At 44.9% G+C, this 14,076-nt stretch overlaps 1 protein-coding gene across 1 annotated transcript; it reads right to left on the reverse strand.

Moving 5' to 3' along the window:
• Positions 1–2,922: 2,922 nt before the first annotated feature.
• Positions 2,923–13,833, reverse strand: ADIPOQ (adiponectin, C1Q and collagen domain containing). Its single transcript, XM_029214856.1, has 3 exons — positions 13,778–13,833; positions 5,680–5,895; positions 2,923–4,764 (listed from the first exon to the last, which is right to left on the reverse strand). The coding sequence occupies exons 2-3, from the start codon at positions 5,885–5,887 to the stop codon at positions 4,244–4,246; spliced, it is 729 nt and encodes a 242-aa protein (XP_029070689.1). The 5' UTR covers positions 5,888–5,895; positions 13,778–13,833; the 3' UTR covers positions 2,923–4,243.
• Between the last annotated feature and the right edge of the window lie 243 nt (positions 13,834–14,076).

Raw genomic sequence — 14,076 nt, forward strand, 5'->3', positions numbered from 1 at the left:
GAAAGGGATCAGACTGGACTATAGGGCGGCCTGAAGGGTGTGGCCATAGGGTGGCCCCATCATGAAGGGAGAAATGGAAGAACACCCAGCAGGTGTCCACCACACTCAGTACAGACTGACGCTTGACCTCTTTATAGCCCTAACTCTCACCACAAACTGAACTGCACATTAAACCTTAATCCTGGGCTTCCCTGGTGGCGCAGTGGTTGAGAATCTGCCCGTCAATGTAGGGGACACGGGTTCGAGCCCTGGCCTGGGAAGATCCCACATGCCGCAGAGCAACTGGGCCCGTGAGCCACGACTACTGAGCCTGCGCGTCTGGAGCCTGTGCTCCGCAACAAGAGAGGCCGCGACAGTGAGAGGCCCGTGCACCGCTATGAAGAGTGGCCCCCACTCGCCGCAACTAGAGAAAGCCCTCGCACAGAAACAAAGACCCAACACAGCCAAAAATAAATAAATAAATAAAATTTAAAAACAAAATAAAACAAAAAAAGCCCCTTAATCCTTGTCCCGGAATTCCACTTACACTGATCTTGTGAAGCACACATAGCAAATACAGGGAAGTGGTTTCTGCATTTTCATTGCTTCACCTACTTTTGGGAAAATGTGGTTTTTACATAGTGAATTTCGTTCAAAATCATGTTTACTTGCTGTAAAATACCTGAGTGAAAACTGAGAAGGTCAAAGGAAAAAATCTAGTTCTTTCCAAATCTCACTAAAAACCTGTATATTTCCAAACATTCCTAAGTAAAGCACTAAATGAATAAAATTTCTGAATTTGAAGGTAAATATTTCTGCTTTGATGCCTGTGGTGGAGTCATGCTGACTGCTTTCATCACTGCACAGCATGGGATGTATTCTCACCGGTCGCTCCATGCACAGGAAGAATTAGAGGCTGGGGTTATAATCAAGACCATACTTGGCCCCAGCCTCCCTTGGTTAAGGAGTTTTTGGCACCCTCCACGTTCTTTCTTCAACAGTGGTCTGTCTCAAGATTGGACTTATTTTCTTTGACCTCCATCAACTTCAGCATAATGTATATGCCTTCTTGGGCCTCCTGCTATCCCTCAATTCCTTCCCTTTATCCTTCTTCAGGACTATCATGGGACATCGGGTGCCTGGTACTAGCCAAACTAAACTAACTACAGTCTACCTTTCCCACTGATTACAACCAAAAACTCTAGACAAAATGCAAAAAACAAATACCTGAAGAGTCTAAACAGTAAATAACAGCAGGCAGATTGAGGACTAAAGTCAAAACGTGAATAGCAACTCATAGCCTGGGTGAAATCACCTCTTGCTAACCAGACCAGGAACAGCAATTCCTGAATGACAGACGTGTAAGAGAAATCCCACTTCTTTTTCTAACATGTTTTCTTTTCCCTGTTCTCTCCCAGCTCTGCCCTGAGATCAGCTCCAAGCACTGGGCTGCATTGCCACAGAAGCAGCGGCAACACAAGCATCTAAAATTAACCCCCCGCAAAATCTCTCTCTCTGACCAGAGAAACCAGTGAAATGGACCACGCTGTTCAAATAGTGTGGGTGATCCCTGTTATTTTTTTTTCTTTCTTTTCTCTTGTTGCTTTATCCCCAAAGACAGCCCCAGTGCGAGAAAATAAAACAGAGAGAATGCTAGCTTCCTGGCATTAAGAATCAAGAAAAGGAGGGTCCCTGGGGGCTGGAGAATATAGGGACATGCCAGAGAGGAAAGAGCTGAGAAAGGACATCTTCTAATTCTGTTCGGGACCCTACGTAAGTCCCAGACTCAACTCCCAGTGTACACATGCAGAACAGACCCAAAGAAGCATAGCAAAGGCTTCAAGAATTAAACTACTAAAGTCCCAGACCAAACTCTGAGTGGTGCGTGTGACAGATAGACCCAATAGCACAGCAAAGTCTTGAAAACTGAGTTAACATTGGAATTACCACCCTTAGAAGGTGAGACACAACTTGTAGTCTGAACTTAAGCCAACCCCTGTTCCAGAGAGCTTAGAGTATGTGTGACACTGTGTCCAGTGCTGTGAGGATCCCACCCGAGCCAGATGTGGGACTGTGGAAATTTTAGAAAAAATCAATAACAATTTTCCAGCAATGCCTCTCTGAGAAACCTGAGAAAATTCAAACATAACATTAAAAGTTTGTTGTGGACAGTTGTTGCTTTTGCATTCATCATCCATTCTCCCACTCTGGTAACTGTGTCCAGATTTTGCTTTAATGAAAATACCCCTTCTCTAGCTTAGCCATAATCAATTAAGTCAATAAATATATTCCGTCCTCCTGACTCCAGTGATTGGTCAGAGACGAACACACAGTCCAGCCAGAGCCAATGACATGCAAGTAAATCTCATTCATCATTCACAAAATAGAGTCCTTATTAACACAAAGTTTACCCCTTCATCCCTCTCTAAATCCCTCATATTTCTCCAAAAACGAAAACAAAAGCCACATGACACAGGTGCTTCTACTTTTAATGCTGAACAACAGTATCTTTGCTTGTAGAAAATAATGATATACAAACATTTTAAAAACCAAAGCTTTATAGGCAGAAATAATAATCACCTAAGGGATAGCCATACACATATAAAAGAAAATCATTCAGAATTTAAAACTGGAAGCAAAAAACTAAGTTTTCCATTTCTACATTTATACAGAATGGTATTAGCTCTGCTTTGGCTAAAATCTTTGAAGAGCATCTCTCAAGCTGTTGTCTCCTGAGAGGATGTTTGCCACCATCAATCATCTGTAATCTACCCCCACTTTTTTTGAGGAATATTTGACAGTTAAAGGTGTGTATATTTAAGGTGTACAATTTGATGATTTGATATAGTTATATGTTGTGAAATATTCACCACAATCAAGCTAATTAATGTATCTATCACCTCAGACAGTTATCTGTTCTTTTTTCCTTTTCTTTCTTTCTTTATAATTCTTAAAGAACACGAGTAGATTCAGGAAGCCCAGGCCTTCCCAGACCCTGTTGGTGCTCAAAGAAAGAATGGTTTCCAAATTCCTTCATGGGGTTTGCAATGAAGGCTCAAGCTACTTCCTTGAGGGAAAATTCTTTGAGTGTTCTAGAGAGCACAGTCATCCCGAACCTCGGTGGAAAAGATTCAAGCTGTCCAGTGGAACAAAGATTGGGTGTTTAAAATCAAGGAGTTCCTAAAATGAAACTGTTTTCTTAGACAGGTATTAGTTATATGGAGAGACTGAAATGGAGTTAACTCTGGGTAGATATGAGGTTCCAGTGCTTGCTCTTCATGAGGCATTTATCAAGGACCTACAAGGGGACTTGGGATGAAGGAAGCACAGTCCTTTCTAGGCAGTTGTCCCTGGCCTGTGGGAGGATGTTTCACAGACCTAGGACTCTTATCCAGGGTAACATGTAGAGCGGCACAGGTGTGAGGTAGGCTTGCAGGAAAGAGACATCACATCAGAGAAGCTTCCTGACCAGGTGGACTTGAGAAACAGGGAAGATGTCAACATATGGAGATGGAGTTGACTTGCTGGGCCAGAGAGAAGAGCATGAGGAAAGACACAGAGAAGAGGAAGTACGGAGTAGTGCAGGGGCCACTAAGTAGCCCAGTTGGAAAGGGACGTGGTCATAGAACCACCTTCTCCGAGGGAGCGTTACTGGGGAAAGGTTTAATGCATGCTGAAGGCCAATCCAAAGACCTTCAGGCAAGCTGGGTGAGAGACCCCTACCAATACCCTCCAAGAGGCCATACACTCCTTAAAACGGGCACTGTATACTGGAAAAGGCCCACGGCCCTGGGTTGGATCTCTAACTCTGCCGCTAAATGCCTGTGTGACTTTAGGCATTCACTTAACTCTCTCATCCTCAGGACCCCAAGTGTAAAAAGAGGAGAATAGTATCTTTCCTGTGTACTTCACAGGATTGGGCATGAACATAAGGAAAAACAGTGGGCACAGAGGAGCACTGTCAAATACTTTCTTGTAGTTGGTTATCTTGTCATGTTTTGAAACTCCCCAGTAGATGTTACCATCCTTCTAGTATTACCACTACATGATAGATTTTTGAGGCCAAGGGATGTGTCTTCTTCAGGACTGTCTGGGAACACAGTATATGATTTTTTGAAAAGGCACTTGATGAATGAATGAATGAATAATGTTCAGAGTCCTCCCACTAGTTAATAAAGTCGGTCTCCTAACTACACTGAAGACCTGTGGACTGTTCTTTGACTCCGGGCTGCTTGGCCCAGTTGAGGCTCTGAGTTAGTGGTGCTCATTCAATGTCATGGTAGAGAAGGAAGCCTGTGAAGGTGGAGTCATGGACATTATCTGCATAGACCCCATTGTTCTCTCCATCCCCATACACCTGGAGCCAGACCTGGTCACCCTTCTCCAGATAGAGGAGCACAGAGCCAGAGGCCTGGTCCACGTTCTTGTCCTGGAACTGGTCATAGGTGAAGAGCACGGCCTTGTCCTTCTTGTAGAGGCTGACCTTCACATCCTTCAAGTAAACTGTGATGTGGTAGGAGAAGTAGTACAGCCCGGGAATGTTGCAGTAGAATTTGCCAGTGGTGCCATCATAGTGGTTTTGCTGATTGTAGAAGATCTTGGTAAAGCGAATGGGAATGTTGGGAATGGTGACCCGGGTCTCCAGTCCCACACTGAATGCTGAGCGGTATACATAGGCACTTTCTCCAGGTTCTCCTTTTCTGCCTGGGATTCCTGGAAAGCCTCGGGGACCTTCAACCCCACTCACTCCAGTTTCACCGGTGTCACCCTTAGGACCAGCAAAACCTAGAGAACGAGAAGACCTTAGTGACCACAAAAACAGAACTCCTGTTTAGGTTGGTTCCAGCCTAAATCACTGTCCCTGTGGCTCCCTACCTACAAACTGCTTGACTTACAGAGCAAGGAACCAATGAGAGCTCCCAAAGGGGACAGCTGTCACTTCCCCCTCCACATCCCCTGCCCCACAGCAGGCTCCCATAAATTCATCTCCAACCTTATCTCCTATACATCTCCATCACCGATGCTCCACCCTGCCAACACTTTACGTGCCAGCTCAACCAACTACACATCTGCTTTTCTCTGCCCTCCGTCTAGGCTGCCCTCCCTCCTTTATTCTGTCCACACATCCTTCAAGGCCTCGCTCAAGCCCCACCTCCTCCTGAAAGCCTTCATTGTTAACCCAGGTCTGCATTGAGGGCATTTTCTCTCTATTCCACTGTTTAGGCACTTGTCCACATTCCCTTCAGCATATTTGGAGTAGACTCTCTTGTAGTAACCTCTAACAGTCCTGTGCACCAGAGCAAGAGTTCTCCAAGAGAAGGACTGTGGCCTGCAGGAGGTACCAGGAAGTATGGTTGAATGCCACTGGATGGAATGGGAATTAAGGGAAAATTAAGGGAAACAGGAATATGAGCAGACTGGGAATAGGGATGGATGAGGGCGGGGATGGAAAGAGGATGCGGAAGGTGGTGTGGGTAGAGCAGAGTCAAGGGTACTTAGTTTTAAATGTACCACGTGTGTTTACCTTTGAAAGGCCAATCCAAAATCCGCTTCATGTTGCTTATGGGTCACATTAAAAAGCTTTGTTTCTTCCCTGTGTGTAGACCTTAAGTTAATAACTACTGCCCTCCTATAGTGCTAGAAGCCCTCTTCTACCCAGGAGAAGTCTGTGACAGAGGAGACTAAAGACCTTATTCTTACCTGGATCTCCTTTCTCACCCTTCTCGCCAGGGGTGCCATCTCTGCCATCACGGCCTGGAGTCCCGTTGTGGCCAGGGTGCCCCGGGATGCCTGCCATCCAACCTGCGCAGGCCCCCTTGGGGATGGGAAGGACTTCAGGTGCTTCAATGTTTTCCTGGCCATGACTGGGCAGGGCTAGTAGCAGTAGAACAGCTCCCAGCAGCAGCATCCTGAGTCCTGGAACCCAGGCCAGTGCTGTCAGACACAGAAGAGTGGACCCCACATGGCTCACCCAGTCAGGACCCAAGCAGGACTCTGGCCAGTTCCGCAGAGTCTGCCTCTGAGACCTGCTCTCTCAGTACTCACCTCTTCCAGGGAGACTCTTCTGACTCTTTCAGCCCACCTTGATTTCTCTCTGCCCTGAAATTTGCAGTATTTAGCATTATTCTTTGTGTGTGGGATCTCCTTTCTTCCACCATCGGTGATGGTGAGACAACACTCCTCCAATTCCTCATATCTGAGCACAGTACGAGGCACAGGGAAGGCTCCAAGAGTCAACTTGTCATGAGCCTATCCCTTGAATTGTCCAAGAATGATGATTCAGATCATCCCATTCAACTCTAACCAACTTCCCTCTCTCCGGCTCCTTCTTTTTCTTCTCTACTTCCCTTTTCCTCATTTTCTATGTCTGTTCCTCCTCCTTTCTTTCCCATTCTCTTTCTTCCTCTCCCCATTCCCTGGGCCACATGTTAGACCATTTGGTATATTATGTACGTGCACACACACATGCTCACAAACGCACATATACACATGTACACCCATACACACACTTGCAAAATGTACACGCGCACAGCCTTAGTCAGACAACCAGCGACACACTGTCCCATGAGAATATCCACTGACCGCTGCCTGGGCCACACTTAGTTGCACCTCGTCACCTGCCTGATCCCCACGCAGCCTTCAGGACACAGTGGGCTGTCCTCTCTTTTAGGAAGTCTTCCCGGTCCTCCTTCCCCAATCTGGTCTGCTGTTCCTCCTCTGTGCTCCCCCAGTGCCCTCGCTTATCTCTAGCATGGCACATCTTGCACCATACTATAATTCCTGACTTGCTTACCCATTTCAGCCATTAAACTACAAGCACCATGGGGCAAAGTCTAACCCACTACCAGCACAGAGTAGGGACTAAATAAATAGTTCTGTAGAAAAAAAAAAAAAAATAGAGCAAGAGAGCCAGAGAGAAGGGAAGGAGGAAGGAAAAGAGAAAGGAAGGGGGAACGAGGGAAAGAGGATGGAGTACGTTTAGAACATATATTCTGGGTACCCTAGCAAAAAGCTCAAGGGGCACAGATGGCCTAGGGACTCCCTGTCTCAGAACTGGCCCTCCATATCCCCTCCCGGAAGACAGTCCTTTACATGTACAGGGACTCTGGTCCCCATCCATCCCTGCCTCTGTTATTAGGTGATCTTAGCCCCCCACCTCTGATTGCCAGGGTGTTAGTCTCCCCATCTCTCTCTCACTAGGGAGTGGAGAGAAAGCACCACAGAGGGGAACAGGGCCTAGGATCCTGGATCACAGGCATCACTAAGACCCTCTGTGGAGTTTGAAAGGTAGCTAATCCCAAGAACTTGATTCTAAATAGAACATGGTCCATATGTATTTTTTTACCCTAAACACTCAATATTTTTCATCAGTTTGCTTGTCCCATAGATTTCACAAAGCCTCCAGAATTGAGTTTGGCTTCAGGAGACGTTTCCTCTGTGAAGGATGGAGAAAAGACCCTGATGAGAAATCTTACCCCAAAGACATGCATGGTGTCTGGAATCCCACCCCTATGGCCCATTGCCTGGGGCTCTGTAATGCCCCCTCCATGTGACACAACCCACTCATCTTTCATATGTATATGTGAAACATCATATATATATGATAAGTTTATATATATTATATATAAACTTATATATATATGTTTACTGTATTTATATATATATATGCTCATCTTTCATACACACACACGTGTGTGTTCATTAAAAATAGTAAGAGAGGGAATTCCCTGGCAGTCCAGTGGTTAACGGACTCTGAGCTTCCACTGCAGGGGGCACGGGTTCAATCCCTGGTCGCGGAATCCCACAAGCCATGAGGCACAGCCAAGAAAGAAAAATAGTAAGATAAATACTTTGAAAACTACAGAAAACAAAACAATCCCCACTCCCAAGAATCCGTTTATTTTTAAACATGGTGGAAATAATACTTTACATAGAAATTTTATTCCCCAATTTTTGCCTTGCAATTTTCTAATTTTTATAATCGTCATTTTAAACGTGTGTGTGCGCTAGTCCATCAAGTGGATATAGCCAAGATATATGTCAACGTTCCCATTTTACTGAACTTTGAACATATTTTCATTTTAAAACATTTTAAATCTGTAACAAACACCCTTAGGCACATAGTTTACCCTCAAATTATTGTTCTGCTATGACATATTCCCAGAAGTAAAATTTCTGGACCAAAAGGTATGAACATTTTTAAGGCTTATGATGGATATTCCCAAATTACAGTTTGTCATGCTGTTCCCCGGTAATACGTCAGTGTGTACATAAAGAGCCTATCTTAGCTACCCTCACCAGCTTTGGATATAATGATTACAAACATTTTTGTTGTTCTTAGTTTAGTGAGCATTATGATCATTAGTGAGTTGTACATTTTATTAAAGGCCTATTTCCTAATTTAATTTCCTCATTTTTGATATCTCTGTTAAGTGTTCTTTATCAGTTAATTTATTAGGGACACAATGTGCCTTTTGAATTAATTTGTGTGAGTTCTTTATGCCAACACTTTGTCATATGTGCTACGACTATTAACTCTAGTGTAAAGATTATTCTTTTGTCTTGCTTGTCCTGAGTTTTAGGTGACAGAAGTTTTAGTTTTTATATAGCCAACTCTGTTGGGTTTTTTTTTTTTTTTTTTGCTTCTAAGTGTTAAACGGTCCTTCTCCATACTAGAGTTTGGTGAGTACTTTATTTTCTTCTGTTGTTTGGTGTATTTTAAATTTTACTCTTTAATCCATCTCTGATATTTTGTGTTGGTGTTAACTGCGATCTAAGATACTCAAATGATTTCTTCCTATTTGAAAACTGTTTAAAAGACATTTAATTAAATTAACCTTTTTTATCTCTGTTGGTCTGACGCATCATTTATCAAATATCAAGTTCTAATACCATCTTAAGTAGAGTGAGAATTGAGAATGAGACCCGCAGACAGAGAGGAGGAGAGACAGGCAAGACAACTGAGACAGGGGCCGATAGCGATAGATGCTGCCCCCTGGTGGTCATGAGTCCCTAGTCAAGGTTTTCTTTCACCATTAACATGTACCTTTGTCCCCCTCTGCTGGAATCGGAGGTCTCAAGGGGTGTTCTCAATAACAGCCGGAAATAAAATGAAAATGAGAGAGAGTTTAAGCTTGGCCTTTCCCAAGATGAGAAGAAAGAGGGGAGTTAGACGAGAAGCCAAGGAGAAAAGACCAGCCAAGCCCCTTTTGTGTTTAAGGAGAATACTTGTTCTGAGGTTTTTAAGACTATATGTCATCCAAACTTCCCACAATTTGTCATCTCCATCCTTTTCCTCTATGGGGTTAGCAGTAAAACTCCTAAGAAGACCACCGAGAGGCTCTGTGCTTGCTTTTTCCAGAAATGAGGAGGGCTATGCTCTTTTTCACAGAGAAACAGAAGGAAAGAATCCAGAATAAAGAACCAGGGAAGGCAGCTACAGAGGGCCCCAAAGAAGAAGGGTGACTGGGGGCTTCCTCCAAACCATTAGAAGGAGTGAAAAGTCAGGTCTCTAGAGTTCTCTGGTTCCTCCTCCTCTTTTAAAAATAAAAATTCTATTTTCCTGGGCTTCCCTGGTGGCTCAGTGGTCAAGAGTCTGCCTGCCAATGCAGGGGATACGGGTTCGAGCCCTGGTCCGGGAAGATACCACATGCCGCGGAGCAATTAAGCTCATGCACCACAACTACAGAGCCTGCGCTCTGGAGCCTGTGCTCCGCAACAAGAGAAGCCACCACAACAAGAAGCCCACGCACCACAACGAAGAGTAGCCCCCGCTGGCCCCAACTAGAGATAGCCCCCGTGCACAGCAATGAAGACCAACACAGCCAAAAATAAATAAAATAAAATAAAAAATAAATAAATTTGAAAAAAAAAGATTCTATTTTCCCAGCCCAAGGGAAGGCATTCTGTGCTCAACACTACAGTGTTATGGACAGATCTCTCCATTCATAGGGGCAACCAATCTGGGTTCCATGACAGTAACATGGGGTGACAGTAATGGAAGGAGGGATTGGGGGCAGATGGGCACACAATCCTAGGATGTTTCTGATGCTAAGAAGCGATTCTGATTGAAAAAGAAGGTTGTCGTCTAACCAAGTTCTGGATGGAAAAATTAGCAATTGATAATAATTGAAGGTCAGTGCAGAGATGCCGAAATTTCAAACAATTTATTCCAAAATTATATGTGCTCTCTGTTTAGATATAGCAATTTTTACATTTTGATTTTGAAAGACCTCTCTTTCTAAAGGGGAAAACATTATTAAATAAAACTGTAATCTAGAACTATATTCTAAGATTCAATCGTGCCTATAAAGAAACCATTTACATGGGTCATGAAGCTAATCCCAAGTACCACCTATAATTCCTTGCCTTTGTAGAATGCCTTTTGTAAAGTCCTCACCTCACTTAATATCCCACCTCATTCTCACAGTTTTGAGGGACAGGTTGAGGTAGAATACAGAGCACAGGTTCTATGACCTCAGTGGTTGGGTGAAAATAATTTGTTCTTCCTCGTAACATGTTTCAGTAATATGTTTGTTGGAGGATTAAAAGGTACAATCCACGTAAAATACTTAGAACAGTGCCAGGCATGTGTCAGCGCTCAATAAATGGCATCTATTGTATGAATGTACCCATTCTAGAGATGAGAAAAGTGGGTTTCAGGGTGGTTAAGTGACTCGTCCAAGATCCCAGAGCTAAATGTAGAGGAGCTGGAAATCAAATTCTGGTTTTCTGAAACCCAGCAATGGACCCTTAGGCATATCCCCAAAAAGGAAAGCAGCATCAAGGCCACACATCTGCCTTTTAATATTCCACTCCATAGGATGGGGGATAGAAGAGAAAATAATGTGAAGAAACCTCCAGACTATGATGCAGTGACCTGGCTTCTAGTATGGGCTCCACCAGTGACTTACTGGGTGACTTACCTGTCCCCACCCACTTTCCAGACCTCATGCTCTTTGCAGGAAAAGGTGATTATTTCTTTTTTTTTTTTTTTTTGGGCGGCACCATGTGCAGCTTGTGGGATCTTAGTTCCCCGACCAGGGATCGAACCCATCCATGCCCGCTTGCAGTGGAAGTGCAGAGTCCTAGCCACTGGACCACTGGGGAATTCCCCAAATGTGATTATTAATGAATTTATTCTTAGTTTATTTCATAATATTGTTGTGAGAGCCAGTAGACTAAAATTATGAAGAAGTATTTTAAAAACTTATAAAGAGTTCCACACATATAAGTGAAGAGAAGCAAGCAAATATTTATGGACGACTTGCTGTGGATCCCCACTGTACACTCACCACCCCTTTAATCTCATTTAACCTCCACAGTTCCTGGGGGTTAGGACTCAGGTCCCACACGAGAAATTTGAGGACCAAAGAGGTTTAGTAATTTCTGCTCAAGGATCACAAGTAAAAGAGTGCAGAGGTGAAATTTGAAATCTAAAACCTGAGTTCTTTCTACCGTACTAACTTTCATGGTGCACTGTGTACAGGCATGGCTCTCCTTGCTTTCAAAATAATGCAAGGGGATGACCATGATGATCTCTGGATCCTAAAGGGCCATATTACAATCTCTCATTTTCACTTGTTAAGTGTATGAGAAATTCCACTTTGACCTGCTGGAATTAAAGTAACAACAGCAGAATCTTGTGAAATGCAAGGATGGGGTCTCCTCTGGGACAGGCAGGAGACAAAGTGGGATGGGGGAAAGAGGTCACCAGACCCAGTGCCAATTCCTCCAGCAGGAAAGGACATTAAAGCATAGATCACAGAGTCCCAGAGAGCTGAAAGGTACCCCAGAAATCATCTCACCCCTGCCCTGCTTTTACAAATGGGAGGCTAAGGGGGAGGAAAGGGATGCATTTATTGCATCCTCATAGAAACCAGCTCTCACACTAGGAACTTTTACACATTACTTCTGCTATTTGTTATTTATTTTAATCTTTACAAAAACTCCATGAAGCAAGGAATATAACCCCCACTGTAGAGATGGGGAAACTGAGAGATTAAGGAGAACATCAGTGAGAGTTTCCCATCACATTACACTGCCTCGAAAAAGGCTTCTCAGGCTCAGCTTCATAATCTGCTAAATGAGATCACGAGGAACATGAGAACACTTTGAAATTGGTAAGGGGCCTTTGCAGTATAAATTGCATAAGGCAGTTTCAGACTGTATTTTGTTTAATCCTCCTCATAGCCCTGCTTTTGACTCCACTCTCCAGAAGAATCTGAGACTCAAAGAGACCAAGATGCTGGCTTAAGATCATGCAACCCTTGGGTTGAATTAAATGAAATTGCCCTTTTTAAAGGTCGGAAATGGTAGAATATTGGCAATTTCACATGGTGCAACCTAATGATGAATGGCAGAACCAGGAATCAGCTAGGCTCTGCCTGGCTCCCAGGAGGATGACATGAAAGCTTCTATTCAGCATCCTTGTGCCCAACACACACACACACACACACACACACACACACACACATTTTTGGCATCAGTCTCTCTCCACTTGAAGGAGTTCCTGACTGAAAGCTTCTAGTCTCCAAAGCTTCTGCCTCCTGTCCTCAGCAAAGTGTCTGGGGCCACAGGTCCCCAGCTTGACAAGGAGTAGGACGGAAGTCTGTCCCCACAGCCACCTTTGAAAGGACAAGAAGCAAGTCCTGTGGCCCTCTTTACAACTCCTCAAGAATGGAAGGAGGGAGGCAACAAGGACAGACAATTAAGCTGCAGGCTCCCTTTCCACTGCTCAGCTTCAGGAACAAAGCTGACACCCTCACGCTCCTTTGGACATATTCTGTCAGCATCAAGGCCTCCCTGTTTCCAACCTTGTCAGGAGGAGGTGGCCTTACCCCCAATGGCAGGAGTCACCAGGAGTGAGGTAGCTGCACCCCTCGTAAGGCTTGATCTGAAAACCAGAACCTCCCCAGACCAGGGACCCACATCCTCAGACAAGGGCTGGCCTGATCTCTAAAATCCCTCCCACTCAGGTCTCTGCATCAATGGCTGGAAACAACCAGGAGGCCGCACGTGCAGTGCTCACTGGGGCAAGCAGGACTGGGCTTGACAAAGACCAGGTAGATCCAGTTGTTTCTGTCAGAAGATGTCTGCTAAAAATAAGATTTTTCATAAGCTGCCAGCATATGCCAGGCCCCTTGCTCACTTTACCTCATTTGCACTTCTCAATCATCCTGTGAGATATCCCCACAGCGGGGTAGATATTCCCATATTTACAGATACCCCCAAATCTACACATACTAACCATGCCTCACCCATCTTTGTACCTCACGGACACTACCGAGTGTCTGGCCCGTGGAATCTGCTCAATAAATATTGCTGAGTAGAATCCAGCGTTGGAGTTGGATTCCAAACTCAGGCTGAGATCAGAGCTCAGGCTTTCCCCAGGCTGCCTCTTCATGTGCTTCTTTCTCCGCCCTACCTGGTCAAGCTAAGTGATTTGTCCCCTTCTCCTCTTATCTAATTGGACTTTATCACTGGACCATCCCTCCAACTTCACTGACCCCAAACCTCTCTTTGGTTAGGCATCTTACCACAGACTGAATTGGGCAAAATTCAGGATGGTCCCAGGCATTTTGACCAGAAGGAACAGTCCCTTTTCTCTTGGAGCCGTGGGAGAATCGAGGAAGAATCCCAAGGCCTGTCTGCATCCGTCAGTGCTACCCTGGCCAGGGTTTTGCCTGTATCCCTCCCTACCCTGCTAACAGGACAGTGTGGGCACACCCCAGTCAGGGGCTCCATGGCAGGGCAGCCACTTCCCCTCCAGCCTAGAACTTGAATCAATTGTCCTTACCCTCAGGTGTGGAATCAGAGCCACAGACTTCAGTCAGGATGGAATTGAGGAGGAGATGGCCCAGTCTCAGCAGCCTGGTACTCATGGGGGCAGGTGGTCCCCACCTCACAGTTGTCCTTTCCTATTGGCCAGCATGGCGAGGACCAGAGACCAATGGGCAGGCATGTGCCCCTGGCAAATACCTCAGGTCCACCCTGGGGAACCTGGTGCAACCAGCTTGGGCTTGGGAAGCCAAGTGGAGCTTCAGTCACGACAGTCTTGTCTCCAGACTTTGGCTCTTATTTTTGCCTCTTACAACG

This window comes from Monodon monoceros, unplaced genomic scaffold (assembly GCF_005190385.1).
Source record: "Monodon monoceros isolate NGI ecotype Baffin Bay Population unplaced genomic scaffold, NGI_Narwhal_1 Super_Scaffold_11, whole genome shotgun sequence".
NCBI classification, from domain to species: Eukaryota; Metazoa; Chordata; class Mammalia; order Artiodactyla; family Monodontidae; genus Monodon; species Monodon monoceros.